The following is an 18,912-nucleotide window of genomic DNA, read 5'->3' as shown; positions in this document are numbered from 1 at the left end:
AACACAGCTACAGACTGAACCTCTCTGTTCCTGTCATGAACAAAGCTCACAAAGATCACAGTCGCAGGCCTCAAGGCTGAGATGCATGCCAGATTACATTAGGGCAGCTGCAATGATCCAGGTCCTGGGACATGTGTGTTAAAGGGGGGCGCTCCACTTAGACTGATGATTCATTTCATGATTTCATTGCATTTCTGGAAGTCATTCGCTTTTTTTGTAGGTTTATTTGACAAAGCTGACGCAGGAAAAACAAGCAGCTGGCTTTTTCCATGAGCTGGCTTAGAAAAAAACATTTCCGGAATCCAGACCCCTCCCGGACCCTAAATCAGCTCACTGCTGAGTGAAAACAGGCGCTGCAGGAGCAGACGGAGCAGAGCGGCCCCAGGGAGGTTTCAGGTGAGACAGCTCTCTGCCCTTTGCTTCCATCACTCTCCAGGACCTGAACTAGAAGATGGAACGTTCTTTTCTTCACTCTCACGTGTTTTTTTTTAAGCTGTCGTTGAAAATCAATGTGTGTCTCACGTATGAATACATTTGACTAAATGAAAAGAGGAAAAAATGGTTCTGTAGTGACTGCAAACACGAAACAGGAGAAAAAGGTTATGACAGTGGAATTCTTAATAAAGTGGTTGTGGCTTTATGACTGCAACTGGTTTAGCTTTAGTTTAGCAGCTTTTGTCTGAGGAGAAACTGTCCTTTAGCACAGACTGACAGAGGTTTTTCCACACGGATTTATTTTAGAGCTGTTTGAAGCAGAGACACATCTGCGCTGGTCACAAGTCAGAGGAGGACTGATCAACTCAAGGCTCAAGTAAGATTTCACTGTGGGATTTTTCCCCGGTATATTTATGTCTGTGTTTCAACTGTGACCTTTGCTTTAAACTTTCAGCATGAAGTCAAGAACGTTCACCACGATCATCAACAAATACTTTGAAGGACAGACTGTGACCTGTTCCGGGTAAACAATCTCATTTAACCTAGAACTTCACAAACTTTGAGAGGCTTCTTTAAGGAACAATACAGATTTGATTTGAATGGAAAAGCTGTTCAAGCTGATCTTTAGCTGAAAAACGTGGCTGATCCATGTTGATGTTATTTTATGGGTTCATGTATTTGTCATATGCACAGCTTTAACAGCCACACGAAATTACGTTTCAGTTCAAGCCGAAGAAAATCAGACAGACAACCAAAATATGTAAAGACAGTTCAGGGCTGACTGCCGAGCATCTGGCCTTTGCTCAGTGTGGGAGTTACAAGAAGGGATCCGCTTATTGGTGGTAGTGTGCATCACCACACTGCATTCTATGTTCATACACAGGAAAAAAATACAAACTCATAACACAGAAGCACAATACACCCAAAAACACTTGTACATCTGGTGGAGTGGTCTGCTGGAGGGGCATCCGTGGACTGCTCTGGAGGCAGTGGGAGGTGCGCCCGTACCAGACTGGGCACAGAAGGGGAGGGGCTTAGCAAGATGACCCCAAAAGTGGGATGAGCAACAGCAGAGGGCTGTCCTCCACATTACAGCCACCTTTCACTCTGTAGAAGTGGACATGTTTGGGACAGCCAAGGCCAGAGCGACCACAGCTCAATTGATGTCTTTGGTCTTTACAAAAAAGCTTTATTTACTGATGACAAGATTAACTTAAATAGTTAAAAGATCATATGTAATCTATCCATCTGCTTGTTTCTCCAGTCTTTTGCCCTGCAGCTCTAAGGAGATGAACCTGGGTCTGAGGGAGTCAGGACCTCTGCTGAGAGGTCTCCGGTCCCTCAACAACCTGTCAGAGATGCTCCTCAGTACGAACTCTGACATGGTTCTTCCTGGATGTCAGACATTTGATAACATGAGACAAGAGATCCAGGACATGAAGCAGCATCTGGAAGAGTCAGAGCAGATAGTTGCTAAAGAACTGCAGCACCTTGATGAGGAGACTGAGAGTCTGACCGCAGAAAAAAGTTCCTTGGAGGAACAGAAGAAGAAGAGAGAAGGTGAACTAGGAGACTTGAGACTCCAGCTGGACTCAAACGGGTCTTCTTTGCAGAGTTACAAAGACGCTCTGAAGACTGAGAAAGACAACCTGCAGACAGCAGAAACAACTCTGCGCAACATGAGAAAGAAAAGAGATGAAGCAGAGACAATCAGAGATATTGGAACTCACCTAATGGTAGTTCCAGTTTTGGGATGGATTGCTGGTAAGTAAATCCACTGAACATCCACCAACAGAAAGTTTAATGGAGTATTTCAGTCTGATTAGTGTCTCTTTCAGGGGGAGTCATGTTGGGTGTTGGTCAAAATGATCTAGACTCAGCCTCTGAGCAGATAGCCAAAGCTCAGAGTGAGGTCGAGAAGTGTGAATCTCAGATAACGTCCTACTCCAACCAAGTGTCCCGCTATGAGGGACTCCTCTCTCAAGCTCAGACCGACATCAAAGAGGCCAACAGGAGGATTCATGAAACTGGGCTCAAACTGTTGCACTTGGCTTTGACACGATCAACTGTTGAAGCTCTTCAGAGTAAAACTAAAAAAGTTGTCCATCAACTGGGGCTGCTGTGTGGAGTGGCGAGTGTGGCAGAGCTGCAGACCCGCTGTCTGATCCTGCTGGAGCCTGTGTTGAACGTGGTGGCGGAAATGATGGGAGTTCTGCTACAGATAAATGATGACGACCCGCTCTACTCTGAAAAACTGGAAAGCATAATGTTGGACATATCAAAGAACATAGTCAGGGTAGCTGATAAAATAGCTTCAGAGAACCAAGTCCAGATATAACGTTCAATGATGAAGGCAGAGAGGCACAAACGACACTTCAGTGCAGTGCTTAAGAATGCTGTGGTTGAATAAATAAATGAGTCAGGTTTGCAGCATCCAGGAAGTGTGGTTAGTTCCCACTGCTGACCAGAGGGGGAGACAGAGTTCTGACTTCTGACACATTGGTGAGAGTAAAGATGATTGTTATTAGTAGTGTTAAGACGATATATGAAAAAGTAGATAAAGTGTTCAAATTATCAACACTTGCACCAATTGCACTACCATGGCTGATCTTCAGGGCATTATAGGCCACCTGTAGCTTCCTCATGCTGGATGCCCTGTAGTTGGTCCACAGGTGGGCAGTACACAGCAAGTTTTGAATAGAAGAATTTTAAGATTGTAGAAGATGAATAAAACAAGCATTTTTGCCTGTGCATATAAAATACACCGTTGTCTGTGGATGGCATTATCATTATCTGTAAGTTAATCATTGATGATATGACCAGAATATTTTACTTTATGACTGACATCACATAAACAGAAAGTTTAAAAGCAGGAAAATTAGATGCAACTGTGACCGGGGGTATATGGTAAGGGCTGTAAGAAGTTAGGAGATGGAATGAAAAACATGAAATTGAATTATTGCAGGTTAGAGAGATGATCTGGGTGAGAACACACATAGCACCAAAGAGAACCCAGGTTTCTTTGCCAATGGAACAGTTTCTTAATAATAAAGACTGGCTGGCCACTGAGATATGGCTAAAAACTACAAAATACATAAAAAACAGTTCTAAAAAAGCCATAGGAAGGATAAAACACCACAAAATGCTAAAACTACTAAAAAATAAAAAATACCAAAAGTTCGAGGGACAGTTGACACAATAAAAAGCAGCTTGGGGAGGCCACAGATCCGGGATCAAGGGGACGCCCTCCTCCCTCCAGACTTGGTCCGTGATGTCCACTCCCTCCATGATCAGGGAAGTCTTCTGGTCAGACGCACCAGGACCTGCAGGCAAACACATCTGCCAGCACCAGAAGCTACCGCGATTGCCTTAGGCCATTCTGAGGAGTGTGGCTACGCTGTCCCAATACTTACAGGGGGGGGGGCAGAGTTCCCCTCTGCCTCTGGGCGTATTCAGCGTCACACACTCCTCCCCGTGTCGTGTCCTCCTGCGTGGAAACACAAGCGGCAGCACCAAAGGCACTCCAACATCCAGGCTACACCCAGCCTTCTTGTGTGTTTCAACCAGTCTGCTAAGTCACGTCAGGCTACTTACAATGATACATTCCCTGCCCCGCCCCTGCATGTTGACTGCATTGCAGAACCGGCGGTCCCAGCAGTCCAATTGCTCCCGGTGCGTGCGCCCTCCTCACATCATCATCGGCTCATCTGACCAGTGGTCTGGCGGTCCGAATGCGTCCCCCGTGCATGCAGGCCCATTTTTGCAAAACAAACATGAATATATTCTCTGGAATTACTTTCTCGATTGAAAGAACTTGTAATGGAATCCCTCACTCTTACTTCTAAGTTATGGACCTGCTCTTTTGAAGCAACAACTTCATGGGTTACACATTTTAGGTCAGCTTTTATGTTCTGCTCCTTCTGATCCTCTGATCTTCTATACCAGGGGTCGGGAACCTTTTTGGCCAAGAGAGCCATAAACGCCACATATTTTTAATTGTAATTTTGAAAGAGCCATACAATAATGTAGTGTCCCTTTCCCACACTGAGGCACGGAGACTTAACCTCTTTTAAGGTTCTTTATTCCGATTACTGCAGACCGCAACAAACGCCGTACAATTAATTCAGCAACTCCTGAATCTCTCCCGCCGACACGAGAGAGAGCGCTTCTCCCACCTTTATATTCCCCCCTCCCGCTCCAGCCCTCCCATTTCCCTTATTTGGCCCACAGCTGAACCCCATTGGTCCAAATTACCTAACAACAGGCTGAGCGACAGAACTGAGAGCCAATCAGATCTCTGCATGATGCGTTCAATGAACTCCAGAACTTTTAACGCGGCCCAACAGCCATCCAACTCAGTCCGCGACAATTTGTTTAAAACTAAATATACAAATGAATGTGTGCATTTGATTTAATTTCAACACTTTCAAAGTACAATAAGTCTGTGGATTCTTTTTAGTAACATGGTTATGCTGTTGCTAATAAATGATGAATATTTCTCGTGGTGGTTTTGCTGATGGTCTAGTCTGGTTGATACGTGGTGAGTTTCTGCTTCATGCAGGCGTTGAGACTTTAAACGTGGTCGTAGGTCTGAATGTTCTGTAGATGTGACAAAGACTGATCACATGCAGACGCGGAGCCAAACATACACTCACACGCTGCAGTGAGTGACGGGCAGCGGGTTTTAGGTTTTTACAATCCCTGCGAGATTCACCTGCTGTCCCCACAACCCCTCACCCCCACCCTCTGCTTTCTCCCTCACACCTCCCGTCCCCGCAACTGAAAGAGAGCGCAGTTTTAGGCACGGCAATTCACAGGTTTCCAGCTGGTACAAACTCTGTGAAATAATAGATAATAGTAACTGATAGCGCTGGCGCAGATTTTTCTCTCTAAGCACCGCTACTACTGCGCGCCTCTGGCATCGCATCGCGCCCGAGAAGGACTGGTCTAATGAAAAAAAAAAAACTAATTAAAGATTTGTCTGCGAGCCACATGTGACCATCAAAAGAGCCATATATGGCTCGCGAGCCATAGGTTCCCGACCCCTGCTCTATACTGTTGCTCATCCACTGCATTAGCACCATCATCATCCGCATTAACATGAACAACCTCAACATTGGTTAGAAGTTTAGCTTTCCGGTTTCTGATGTCTTGCGGAGCAATACATTCATTTTCATCCTCTTCATCATCTAAATATAATAAACCTAACATAGCTGTTATTTCACTTGGAGATTTCTCTCTTATGGTTACAAATCGACCAACAGTAAAATCCGGATCAACAGACTCATGATCTTTCAAAGCATCTGGATTGTATAAGCCACTCAAACCCTCACTTGTTCTAGCTGCCATGATTTATGCAACAAAAAATGTACATATATCAAAAAAAATCTTTCCCCAAACTGGCCACCATATGTAACGATCATCTATTTATTTATACTGCTCATTACGTTTTTAGGGTAATTAGGTTCTTTAAATTGATATATACACACAGCAGATTTTACTCTTTGTTATTCAGTTTCTTTTATATAACACAAGTAAACCAAAACAACAGAAAAAACCCAAATAGTATAATAATCCTCAGTCTCTCACAAGCGATTTGTTTTCTTTAAATGTCCCGTTAATGTCCGTGCTGTAGCGTCTTCCGTTCAGAGTTCACGGTCACTCCCACTCCCGACACGTAGGCATTCTCCACAATGAAACGACATCCAAACGAAAAAAAGGAATCCTCTCACCCAAGGGTTGATCGTCCAAGCGAGTCCAAACAGAAATTAATCCCAAAACGGAATCCGATGCCTCGGGCGTTTGATGCGCTTCTTTTTTCTTTTTCTCCTCAGGTCTCTCGTAGACTCCCTGAAGTTGGACAGGATGCGCCCCCCCCCTTACTTTGGTCCTCTTTATCAAATCAGTCCCCGGTACCGTCAGTCACATGACTTACAGCTGACGTGTCCTTAATACAAAAAACAAAAAATAACCACATTTCTGAATGACATTTCCTGAGGAAATAGGGAATAGGACTTTACAGTGTTAAGGGAAAAAATCTTTTTGACACAGAATTTAATCATAATGTCATTTCCTTCAGTTTTTTTTACTTTCTTTTTATTGATTTTTAAACACAGTTAAACATACAACAGAAAGCAGAGGGAACAGTAAAAATAAGTTTACAAAGCAAAACAACAAAAGAAACAAGTAATGCCTTGGGTTGCCTTGAGTCTATAGATTTTTAACAGCATTGTCCATCTGCTTTGTGGTTAGCCCATTTCTCCCATCTTTTTTGACAAAGATCTTCTTGAGTTCCTATTGTTCAACAATTCCATCACATATATTTCTTCCACATTTTATTCCCATTTCTGCTGTGCTGGTGAATCTGTTGTGTACCATTGTCTCCTGATTGTTTTCTTGCCTGCAGCTAGAAAAATTTTGACGAAATATTTGTCATTTTTTAGAACATTTTCTGATATATTGCCCAGATACAGTGGCTGCACGGTGGCGCAGTGGTTAGCGCTCTTGCCTCACAGCAAGAAGACCTCCAGTTCAAGTCCCGGCTGGGGGACGTGAAAAACTACATCAACAGGGGACCTTTCTGTGTGGAGTTTGCATGTTCTCCCTGTGCATGCGTGGGTTCTCTCTGGGGTCTCTGGCTTCCTCCCACCATCCAAAAACATGCTTCATAGGTTGATTGGTCAATCTAAATGTCCATAGGTGTGAGTGTGAGAGTAAATGGGTGTGTGTTTGTGGACATTCTACCCTGTGACAGACTGGCGACCTGTCCTGGTTGTCCCCTGCCTTTGCCCACAAGTGGCCGGGATAGGCTCCGGCAGCCCCGTGACCTGTGGAAAACGGTTAAGAAAATGAATGAATGAATGAGTCCCCAGATACATATATATATTATTCCAAAAGGGACTGGCTTTGGGACAAGACCAAAAGATGTGGGAATGATCTACGTTTATGTCTCCACATTTTCTCCAACATGGCTGTGGCAGCAAAGTGTGCTTGTTTGTGATTTTTGGTGTGATTGTGGCAGGATTAATTGGCTCAGGTGCTGTAGGGCAGATGATTACTAGCAGTGGCCTCATGGGGCGCTATAAAGGGCAAAGAAGCCTTCACTCGGCCAGGGGCAGCATTTGGCCATTGGAACCGCCCACTTCCTGTTTTCACACCTCCGGCTAGCCTCACAGGTAAAGTAGCGGTGGTAGGCTAATGACAAGAGTTTGTTCGCTGCCTCATATTAACACACTCTTTCAGCTCCGGATGAGACCTGCAGGCACAGATTGAGCAAAATACAGCCTCTGCAATTGAGCGCGCCTCCCAGGTGACGAACAGTCTGTCTGGTAAGCCGGCGAGGGTCAAGTCCTGCGCTTGCCTTTAAGCTGTTCTTTTTTTGTTTTGTTTTATTTTGGTAATGTTTGTTGTTCTTGCAGCGCCGGGGACTTTCTGACGCTCCCACCTGCTGAACAGCTGCTGCTTTTTATATATTGAATTTTAGAATTATTTTAAGGAACTGTCACCGCTCGTGATCAGAATCCCTGTAGACTCCTGACCAGGGTTCTGCCGGGCCCGGGTGCTCCTCAGCTGCCTTTGAGCCTGAGCAACGGAGGACTAACGGGGCGTCACGCCTGAATCCTCCACCAACGAGAATAAAAGCTCGGCCGCGCTCCGTTCATTGCGCAGCACCCTACGGGCGGACTTACTCTCACGAGAGTTTCTTTTATTTTGTTTTTAGCATTTTTACACAATTCTTTTAGACCTGTGTTTTAACTGGATTTTATTGTGTGATCCACCTTTGTTTCCCCCTCCCTCAGTGCTGAGGACTCAGGTGCCAGCCCAGAATTCTAGGTGGAGGCTATCCCCCCAGTTTGGAGTGTCGTGTCCTTGGGTGAAGGGTTCACAGTGTGTGTGGTCTGCATCACGTGAGTGGGGTGAAATTTTATCTTTGTTCTCTGGGAGCCTCCACCTCCCTTAAGTCTTCTGGTCCTCAGCATACTGAATTTGTTGTGTATGTCTTTTAACGGGTCCATTTTTAATTGGTTTTAATGTTTTGTAATAAAATCATTTTAATTTTTGTACCTCCGTCTCCTGCCTTCTTTTGTGTGCATCTGCCAATAGAAAAATAAACTCCCTCGGGACCACATTATGAAATATCTAATTATGTTTTTCCAACAATGCAGTGTTTGTCGTGAGAGCCTGGAATGAAGTCCATATCATAGGTTATCCAGCTGAGAATCCTAAGCTCTTTCTCTAGTTTGTATTTTCTCACAACCTTGTACCATAATTTTATCGTAAATTCTGTAACCTTTCCCATTTCGCTAATTATATTCAGGGCTTCTTGTCTATCTCCAATAAAACTATGAATTTTCCTGTCCTGTATGAATTGCTCCACATTTTTCCATTTCGATACAAACTTGTCATCACACCAACAGATTACCGGTTTAAGTTGTGCAGCATGGAAGTATTCCCTAAGATTTGGTAGTGCCATGCCTCCTTTATCTTTACTTAATTGTAAAGTATCAAATTTAATTCTTGGTCTACGTCCACTCCAAATGTATCTGGAAATAATGGTGTCCCACAATCTATATTGCTTCTCTGGTATTTCAACACGCAGGGATTGGAATAAGTACAAAAGTCGGGGCAGGACACTCATCTTTATGGTTTCTATCCTTGAACCCATATCCAATGAAAGAACATTCCACCTGTCCAGATCATTTTTTATTTCCCTATTTAGTTTGGTGTAGTTGGCATCATATAGATCTTCCAGTGTTCTTGTTAATGTCACTCCAAGATATGTCAATTTGTTTTTTTTCCAATTCAGATTGTATCTCAGTTGTAAGTTGTTGGATGGTGAGAAATTAAATGTTAAAACTTGTGTCTTTGCCAAGTTAAGTTTATACCCAGAGCAAAGACCAAAGGCTTCTAGCTGGTCAATCAAGACTGGGATTTCTGTCTCTGGCTGTTCTAGAAAGCAAATTACATCGTCGGCAAAAAGTCCAATAATGTGTTCCTCTCCCCCAATCCTGACTCCTTTGAGGTCTTGGTTTTTCCTGATTGCTTGTGCTAAAAGTTCGATAAATAATGCAAACATTGTTGGGGACAGACACCAGCCTTGTGTTGTAGATTGTTCTAAACGTATACTTTCAGTGAGGCTCCCATTTATTTTGATTCTCGCAGTGGGATTTTGGTAAAGTGTTTTAAGACATTTAACAGCTTTTGTACTGAAACCAAATTTTTCGAGTACTAGATATAAAAATGTCCAATTCACGCTATCAAATGCTTTTTCTGCATCGAGACCTATGAGGACTGCACTTGTGTTGTTTCTTTGGATATGGTCAATAACATGTAGCGTTCTTCTTATACTGTCTTGGGTTTGACGGCCTTTGATGAAACCTGTTTGGAGCATAGACATTAACCATCGTGACCATTTCGTTTTCCAGCCTTCCTTTTACAAGAATAAATCTCCCTTCTTTATCCGAGATGTGGTTGAAATATTCAAACTTTATCATATTGGGGATAAGTATAGCCACCCCTCTTCTGCACCCATGTTGAAATGAACTATAAAAAGATTCAGTATATCCAAATTTCTTTAGTTCCTTATTTTTATGTCTTGATAGGTGGGTTTCCTGAAGGTATACAATTTGTGTTTTATCCTTCCTCAAAGCAGTCATAATTTTTTTCTGTTTTATTGGGTTATTCAGACCATTAACATTTAACGACAGTATCTTAATTAATTTAATTAATCTAGCCACAGGGGTTGCAAGCCAGTTGCCTCTGTGCCGGTCCCAAGCCCGGATAAATAGAGAGGGTTGCGTCAGGAAGGGCATCCGGCGTAAAAATTGCCAAAATAACCATGCGAATCATCCACAACACTTTAGACATACCGGATCGGTCGAGGCCCGGGTTAACAACGACCGCCACCGATGCTGTTAACCTACAGGGTGTCGGTGGAAATTTGACTACTGTTGGTCGAAGAAAGAGGGGAGGCAGAAGGGCCCGTGGCCAGAGAGAGAAGGGAAAAGGCAGGAACATAGGTTTGAGAATAGGGACTCTTAACGTTGGCACAATGACAGGGAAAGGCAGAGAGCTGGCAGACATGATGGAGAGAAGGAAGGTAGATGTACTGTGTGTGCAGGAGACAAGGTGGAAGGGCAGCAAGGCACGTAGTATTGGAGGAGGATACAAACTGTTCTATCATGGTGTTGATAGGAAGAGAAACGGGGTAGGAGTGATTCTGAAGGGGGAGTTTGTAAACAGTGTTCTAGAGGTGAAAAGAGTCTCAGACAGGATGATGAGCCTAAAGTTAGAAATTGAAGGGGTGATGGTGAATGTAGTCAGTGGGTATGCGCCACAGGTTGGCTGTGAGTTAGAAGTGAAGGAGAGATTCTGGAGTGAGTTGGATGAGGTCATACAGAGTTTCCCCAGAGGAGAGAGAGTTGTTATTGGAGCAGACTTTAATGGGCATGTTGGTGAGGGCAATAGAGGTGATGAGGAGGTGATGGGCAGGTTTGGTGTGAAGGAAAGGAATCTGGAGGGACAGATGGTGGTGGACTTTGCGAAGAGGATGGAAATGGCTGTAGTCAACACTTACTTCCAGAAGAGAGAGGAACATAGAGTGACATACAGAAGTGGAGGTAGGAGTACTCAGGTGGACTACATCCTATGGAGACGAGGTCATTTGAGAGAGGTTAATGACTGCAAAGTGGTGGTAGGAGAGAGTGTAGCCAGACAGCACCTCATGGTGGTGTGTAAGATGACCCTGGAGGTCAGGAAGAAGAAGAGAGGGAAAACAGAAAAGAAGACCAAGTGGTGGAAGCTACAGAATGAAGAAACTTGTGAGGAATTTAGGCAGAAGTTGAGACAGGGTCTGGGTGGTCAGGATGAGCTTCCAGATGACTGGGAAACTACAGCAGAAATTATCAGGGAAACAGGTAGGAAGGTGCTAGGTGTGTCATCTGGAAAGAGGAAAGACGGTAAAGAGACTTGGTGGTGGAATGAGGAAGTACAGGAATGCGTCCAGAGGAAGAGGTTGGCTAAAAAGAAGTGGGATGTAGAAAGGACTGAGGAAGGTAGACAGGAGTACAAGGAAGCGCAGCGTAGAGTGAAGAGAGAGGTGGCAAAGGCCAAACAGAAAGCTTACGATGAGCTTTATGACAGGTTAGACACAAAGGAAGGAGAGAAGGACTTGTACAGGCTAGCCAGACAGAGAGACAGAGATGGGAAGGACGTGCAACAGATAAGGGTGATTAAGGACAGAGATGGAAAGGTGCTAACAACCCAAGAGAGTGTACAGAAAAGATGGAAGGAGTATTTTGAGGAGCTGATGAACGTGGAAAATGACAGGGAAAGAAGGGAGGAAGATGTGGTTGTTGTGGAGCAGGAAGTAGCAGAGATTGGAAAGGATGAGGTTAGGAAGGCTCTGAAAAGGATGAAGAGCGGAAAGGCCGTTGGTCCTGATGACGTACCTGTGGAGGTATGGAAGTGCTTAGGAGAGGCAGCAGTGGAATTTCTAACAAGGTTGTTCAATAGGATTTTAGAGAGTGAGAAGATGCCTGAGGAATGGAGGAGAAGCGTTCTGGTTCCGATCTTTAAGAACAAGGGTGACATGCAGAACTGCAGCAACTATAGAGGAATAATGTTGATGAGCCACACAATGAAGCTGTGGGAAAGAGTAGTGGAAGCCAGGCTTAGGAAGAAGGTGGAGATTTGTGAGCAGCAGTATGGTTTCATGCCCCGTAAGAGCACCACTGATGCCATTTTTGCTTTGAGAATGTTGATGGAAAAGTACAGAGAAGGTCAGAAGGAGCTGCATTGTGTGTTCGTAGATTTAGAGAAGGCGTATGACAGGGTGCCGAGGGAGGAGCTGTGGTACTGTATGAGGTCGTCTGGAGTGGCAGAGAAGTATGTCAGAGTAGTTCAGGACATGTATGAGAGAAGTATGACGGTGGTGAGATGTGCTGTAGGTCAGACAGAGGAGTTCAAGGTGGAGGTGGGACTACACCAAGGATCAGCTTTGAGTCCTTTTTTGTTTGCTATGCTGATGGACAGGCTGACAGACGAGGTAAGACAGGAATCTCCCTGGACAATGATGTTTGCGGATGACATTGTAATTTGCAGTGAGAGTAGAGAGCAGGTGGAGGAACAGCTAGAGAGGTGGAGGTTTGCTCTGGAAAGAAGAGGTATGAAGGTCAGTCGTAGTAAGACAGAATACATGTGTCTGAACGAGAGGGATCAAGGTAGAAGCGTTAGGTTACAGGGGGCTGAGGTGAAGAAGGTGCAGGAGTTTAAGTACTTGGGGTCAACAGTTCAGTGTGATGGGGAGTGTGGAAAAGAGGTGAAGAGGCGAGTGCAGGCAGGTTGGAGCGGGTGGAGGAAAGTGTCAGGAGTGTTGTGTGACAGAAGAGTGCCAGCAAGACTCAAAGGAAAGGTGTACAAGACAGTGGTGAGACCAGCTCTGCTCTATGGGTTAGAGACGGTAGCAGTGAGACAGAGACAAGAGGCTGAGATGGAGGTAGCGGAGATGAAGATGTTGAGGTTCTCCTTAGGAGTGACCAGGTTAGACAGGATAAGGAACGAGTACATCAGAGGGACGGCTCAGGTTGCCTGTGTTAGCGACAAAGTCAGAGAAGCCAGACTGAGATGGTTTGGACATGTTCAGAGGAGGGATAGTGGATATATTGGTAGAAGGATGTTGGAGATGGAGCTGCCTGGCAGGAGGGCAAGAGGACGGCCAAAGAGGAGATACATGGATGTCTTAACAGAGGACATGAAGTTGGCTAATGTTAGGGTAGAAGATGTCCATGATAGAGTGAGGTGGAAAAGGATGATTCGCTGTGGCGACCCCTGATGGGAAAAGCCGAAAGAGAAAGAAAGAAGATCTTAATTAATTTAATTAATAAAAATACCATTACCATGGATATTGAGATGTTTGAAAGGCAATCTAATACAGAACATAAACCTGAACTATTTTACAACAAACAAACACTGAACAATGTGGCTTCCACACAAAGGATATACACTGACCAAAAATATAAACGCAACACTTTTGTTATTGCTCCCATTTTTTATGGTATAAACTCAAAGATGTGAAACATTTTCCACATACACAAAATAACCAGTTCTCTGAAATATTGTTCACAAATCTGTCTAAATCTGTGATAGTGAGCACTTCTCCTTTGCCAAGACAATCCATCCCACCTCAGAGGTGTGCCATATCAAGATGCTGATTAGACAGCATGATTATTGCACAGGTGTGCCTTAGACTGGCCACAAGAAAAGGCCACTCTGAAATCTTCAGTTTTGTTTTATGGAGGGGGTCAGGGGACTCAGACAACCAGTCAGTATCTGGTGTGACCACCATTTGCCTCATGAAGTGCGACACATCTCCTTTGCATAGAGTTGATCAGGTTGTCTATTGTCGTCGTGGGATTATGGTATGGGCAGGCATACAGTATGTTATGGGCGAAGAACACAGGTGCATTTCATTGATGGCATTTGGAATGCACAGAGATACCGTGACGAGATCCTGGGGCCCATTGTTGTGCCGTACATCCAGCAACATCACCTCATGTTGCAGCATGACAATGCACGGCGCCATGTTGTAAGGATCTGTACACAATTCAATGTATTGGGAGCTGAAAACATCCCAGTTCTTGCATGGCCAGCATATTCACCGGACATGTCACCCATTGAGCATGTTTGGGATGCTCTGGATCGGCGTATACGACAGCGTGTTCCAGTTCCTGCCAATATCCAGCAACTTCACACAGCCATTGAAGAAGAGTGGACCAACATTCCACAGGCAGCCGAGTAATCGGAGCTCACCACTATGCGTCCATCTTATTTCGTTGCCCCCGGAAGTCTCCGTCATTTCCTTCATTTAAATACTTTTGTGGCTACAAGTTAAACTTGCACAACAGAGCAGTCACGTGACGCGTCGTTCTCCGCAGAATGCACTGCAGGGCAAATAATCATTTAATCTTAATCATTTTGATAGTAGGCTAATATAGCTAATATAGATACACATCGCATGTGATGCCTTCATTATAAGGCTTAAATAGGGCTTTTAATATTTTGCGGCTCCAGACATGTTTGTTTTTTGTTTGGCTCTAACATTTTGGGTTGCCGACCCCTGCCCTAAGGCTTTCCTACGAAGCCCATCTGAATGTTGTTGTGAATTTGGGCTACACACATAAAATTGAATTGAAAATTGAATTAAAAAGTTTAATGTGATTTACCCTGCCAAAGGCTTTAGATGCATCAATAAAAATACAGATGAATTATCTTGTCTGTACTTGTTAACAATTTCCTTTAAAACACAAATGCAAATGTCTGTCCCATGTTGAGTTCTAAAACCAAACTGATTATCAGCACATGAGATAATATCATGATTTGTTTGAGATCAAATTCTTTCCAAATCCTCTGAGAAGACATTGGCCAATGCTATTGGTCTATAATTGTCAACACAGTCAAGCTTGCCTGTCTTGTTTTTAATCACAGGCACCATCGATACAGACATTAAAACCAATGGTGAGTAGTGGAAAAAATCCTCATGCTGGGTTATTTAAGATGCTCATCGGTAGTGAAATCTAGCCACATGATTTGTCATCACTGAGCATCTTGATGGCTTCTGATGCTTTATGTGAGGTTCCTCCAATGTTTACATCACTCTCCTTCTCCAATGTTTATTATCATAATAATTACTGCAAGGATCCTATCAAAACTAAACAAAAGCACAAAACACAACACACCACAACTTATGTATCTTTACCCCCAACAAAATAAACCATTTAACTGAAATAAATCCTTTTATGTATGACTTAGTCCATTTCCTGTCATGCTTTCCTTTGTTTTTTCCTGTTGTATCTCATCTGATTTTTTTATGCTTCCCCATGATTACTTTCACTTACATTTTTCCTCCCCCTTTAATCCTAATGTCATAAGAAGATGGCTGGATCCAAATGCAGGAGGTTTATTAGCTCAGCTGAAAGTCCACAAAGCTGAATCAGAGTCAGGCAGGCAGAGGTCAAAAACAGGCATGAGATCATCAGAGAAGAGACGGGAAGGTTAAAATCCAGACGATAGGCGGGGCAGGGGGCAGAAGATCCAGATATAACGCTCAGTAATGAAGGCAGAGTGGCACAAATAACACTTCACACTGAGCTTCACTCAGTGCAGAGCTCAGTATGCTGTTGTTGATGAATGAATGAGTCCGGTGTGCAGCATCCAGGAAGTGTGCGCTGGTGGTTGCTGGGAGTTGTAGTGTGGCTAGATGTGTCTGCATTTCCTTCATGGGGAATGCGTTGCATTTGTCTGGTGGTATTTGGGGAGAAATTTCTTCCACCTTGGAGTCAACCTTCCTCGGAGCATCAGGCGTCTGTAGGCCGGAGGGGCCTTAGGTAGAAGGAAACTCCAGATCAGGAGTTTTGCATTCTCTCTGCAGAGTCTGCGTCAATCGCTGCTGCTGCTGTTCTCTCTGTCTCCTTGTTTTACCAAAGACAGATAACGGTTAAGTTATTTCACGCACTTTTTAATTTTTTCACAAGGCAACGATCGTTCAGCACATTTTACAAAATGTAAATGGGTGTAACAACAACTCAAAAACTTTCATGAGACCCAGGCTGAAATTAAGCTGAAAATATATTTACAATGAAAAACTCAAAACTATACAATACCCAAAAGCACCAAAGCCTCTTACAATGTCTATCAAACCGCTCTGCTGCTGCCAGCTGGAGGGGGGGGGGGGGTGTTCCAACAGATGATGTGGCAGTTTTTAAAGCTGAGCTAGAAGTCCACAGCCAATCAGGTGCTCCAGACACTATGGAATCTAATCTGCATACAACTATAGGAGTGAAAGAAAAAGGAAAGACAGAACCTCCCACTGCAGATACAGAAAAACATTCCAAACATACACAGCAAACAATATTACAGCCACAGCCGTAACAGCACAGCTTTCATTTTTTTCATCCAATTCATCTTCTGGGTTTAATCTGATGGAGGGTTCAGACCTGACGTGGAAAGTACATTTTTTGAGCATTCTTCATTCTCTCAAACTCTTTTTATTAACCTGCTTTTTTTGGACCTCTGATTAAATCAGTGAAGGAATCTACCACTTCAATAAGAACAGGTAGGAAAGACCCTCTGGTTAGGTTTTTCAGTAGTTTGTTCTTGGCTTTCAAGCTGCTTTTTTGACAAATTGGGTATATAATAATACTAATAATAATAATAATAAACTTTATTTATATAGCACTTTTCGAAATCAAGATTACAAAGTGCTGTACAAAAATATGGGAGAAAATCAATATTAAAAACAGTTTCCAGTATGGAGAAATAAAACCCAGCACACACATGAAACGGTGATAGTGGTTAGAATCAATAAAATCGATAAATCAGTAAAATCAATCAAATCCACGAAATCAATAAAATCAAAAAAATCTAATTTGTTGCTAGTAATGAGGTCCTGGCAAGTAAACGATTTGTTAGCCAGGGATCTAATATTCAGAAGTCCAAAGTGTGTAGGATATGACACAGGGTTTGATGAAAGATTAATAGTGACCAAGTTATGAGGATTTCTAGACCTCCTATTTTTAAGAGGATATTGGTTCTTTAGCTGGTTGTAAGAGGAATTGAGTGGATGAATATATATATGGGTTGAGGTTGTGAGGAACAATAGTATTCTGACAAAGGGGATTTCCTTTGGGAATTAGTTGCACAACAGTTGGGATTCTGTGAGGTAATTGAGCAGCAGGGGGAGCTGGTGAGACAACCGCGCGGCTCCTTAGTAGCAGAAGAAGAGGCTGGAGGAGCGCTTTGTTGGAAAACAGTCAGTCACGTGGTAATGTCTGAACGGCATATCTGATATTTGCTGATAAAATCGAACTACCCATCCATCCAGACAATAAAAAGAAGTGCGGTTCCAGAAAAGATTAAAATTGTCATTAAAACTGCACTTTCGTGTCAGGCATATGATAATGGTATATTCCTCATCAACATATTTAGAGCCATCTCCCAAAGAGCTTGGATAAAATCTTTAGAGCAGTGTTTGAGAATGCCAAACATTCATTCCTCTGTTTATTCCCTTTTGGGGTCACAGGGCTGCTGGAGCCTATCCCTGCCACTTGTGGGCGAAGGCAGGGGGAAAGACAGGTTGCCATTCTGTCGCAGGGTAGAGTGTCCACAATCACACATCCTCACATTAACACCTGAGGACAATTTAGGTTGACCAATCAACCTATATAGCAAGTTTTTGGACAGTGGGAGGAAGTCGGAGTCCCTGGAGAAAACCCACGCATGCACGGGGAGAACATTCAAACTCCACACAGAAAGGTCCCCCATTGATGTACTGGTTCAGGTCCCCAAGCCCGGACTTGAAATGGGGGCTTTCTTGCTGTGCGGCAAGAGCGCTAACCACTGCTCCACAGTGCACCGGATTTAGGATTGTTTGGGTTGGAGTTAGAATCTGAACTGGAAAAACTCATTGGGCCAGTCAACCAATTAGGTGTGGAGCAGTTAATCAAAGTATGTGATGCACTTTAGCCTGCTGGCCCCAAACTGGCCTCCACATGTTTGAATTTCAGGTCCGACATCATTACATGGTGTCAGAGGTAAAAAAATATAACAGTTAAAGCCACCGAGCAGTTTGAGTTTTGAAAGAAATGTGGCTTCAAATGTGGCGGATTTGGATTAAAAAATTTTGACTTGACTTTATTTTAAATGGAATATTTCAATCAATCAAATAAGTATACAATCATCAGTTATCGGTCATACAAATACGTATCAAACTTAGGATAATTAGACATATTAATAAAGATTGCTTGATAGGGAGTGGAAAGAAGTGAACTTACAGTAAGGACCATAAATATTTGGACAGAGACACATTCTTTCTAATTTAGTTTCTGTCCATTACCACAGTGAATTTGAAATAAATCAACTCAGATGCCATTGAAGTGCAGACTTTCAGCTTTTATTCCATGGGTTGAACAAAAAGATTGCATAAAAATGTGAAAAACTAAAGCATTTTTTAAACACAATCCCTTCATTTCATGGGCTCATAAGTAATTGGACAAATGAAATAACTGCAAACCAAATGGTCATTCCTAATATTTGGTGGAGAAGCCTTTGTTGTCAATGACAGCCTGAAGTCTTGAACTCATGGACATCACCAGATGCTGGTTTTCTCCTTCTGAATGCTCTGCCAGGCCTTTACTGCAGCGGCAAACAGTTGCTGTTTGTTGGTGGGCCTTTCTGTCTGAAGTTTAGTCTCCAACAAGTGAAATGCTGCTAAATTGGGTTAAGATCAGGTGACTGACTTGGCCATTCCAGAATATTCCATTCTTTGCTTTAATAAACTCCTGAGTTGCTTTGGCTGTATGTTTTGGGTCGTTGTCCATCTGGATTATGAAACGCCGTCCAATCAGTTTGGCTGCATTCACCTGGATCTGCGCAGACAGGGCTGCATTCACCTGGATCTGCGCAGACAGGGCTGCATTCACC

General features: G+C 43.4%; 1 protein-coding gene across 7 annotated transcripts; it reads left to right on the top strand.

Moving 5' to 3' along the window:
- The first annotated feature begins 242 nt into the window (after positions 1 to 242).
- On the top strand, positions 243 to 8,498 carry LOC105355531 (uncharacterized). 7 transcript variants are annotated; one of them, XR_013652061.1, is made up of 7 exons: positions 243 to 396; positions 742 to 811; positions 890 to 958; positions 1,700 to 2,199; positions 2,274 to 7,610; positions 7,678 to 7,744; positions 7,854 to 8,498. XR_013652061.1 is itself a non-coding variant. In XM_078938364.1 (5 exons), the coding sequence occupies exons 3-5, from the start codon at positions 891 to 893 to the stop codon at positions 2,771 to 2,773; spliced, it is 1,068 nt and encodes a 355-aa protein (XP_078794490.1). In that variant the 5' UTR covers positions 243 to 396; positions 742 to 811; position 890; the 3' UTR covers positions 2,774 to 8,498. The 7 variants fall into 7 exon arrangements, 1 of the variants encoding a protein (XP_078794490.1); XR_013652062.1 differs by having other exon boundaries at positions 7,678 to 7,763; positions 8,235 to 8,498; XR_013652057.1 differs by having other exon boundaries at positions 7,678 to 7,763.
- Positions 8,499 to 18,912: the final 10,414 nt, after the last annotated feature.

Source organism: Oryzias latipes, chromosome 20, assembly GCF_053564925.1.
Source record: "Oryzias latipes strain Hd-rR chromosome 20, Olatipes_Hd-rR_3.1".
NCBI lineage: Eukaryota > Metazoa > Chordata > Actinopteri > Beloniformes > Adrianichthyidae > Oryzias > Oryzias latipes.
The sequence above is the reverse complement of the archived record's forward strand: the minus strand, read 5'-3'. Positions and strand labels throughout refer to the sequence as shown.

Excerpts from the sequence above, each read along its gene's own strand:
- LOC105355531 (XM_078938364.1), top strand. The coding sequence starts at position 891 with ATGAAGTCAAGAACGTTCACCACGATCATCAACAAATACTTTGAAGGA. Across the intron at positions 959-1,699 it reads CAGACTGTGACCTGTTCCGG|TCTTTTGCCCTGCAGCTCTA; the intron begins GTAAACAATCTC and ends TTGTTTCTCCAG. Across the intron at positions 2,200-2,273 it reads AGTTTTGGGATGGATTGCTG|GGGGAGTCATGTTGGGTGTT; the intron begins GTAAGTAAATCC and ends TGTCTCTTTCAG.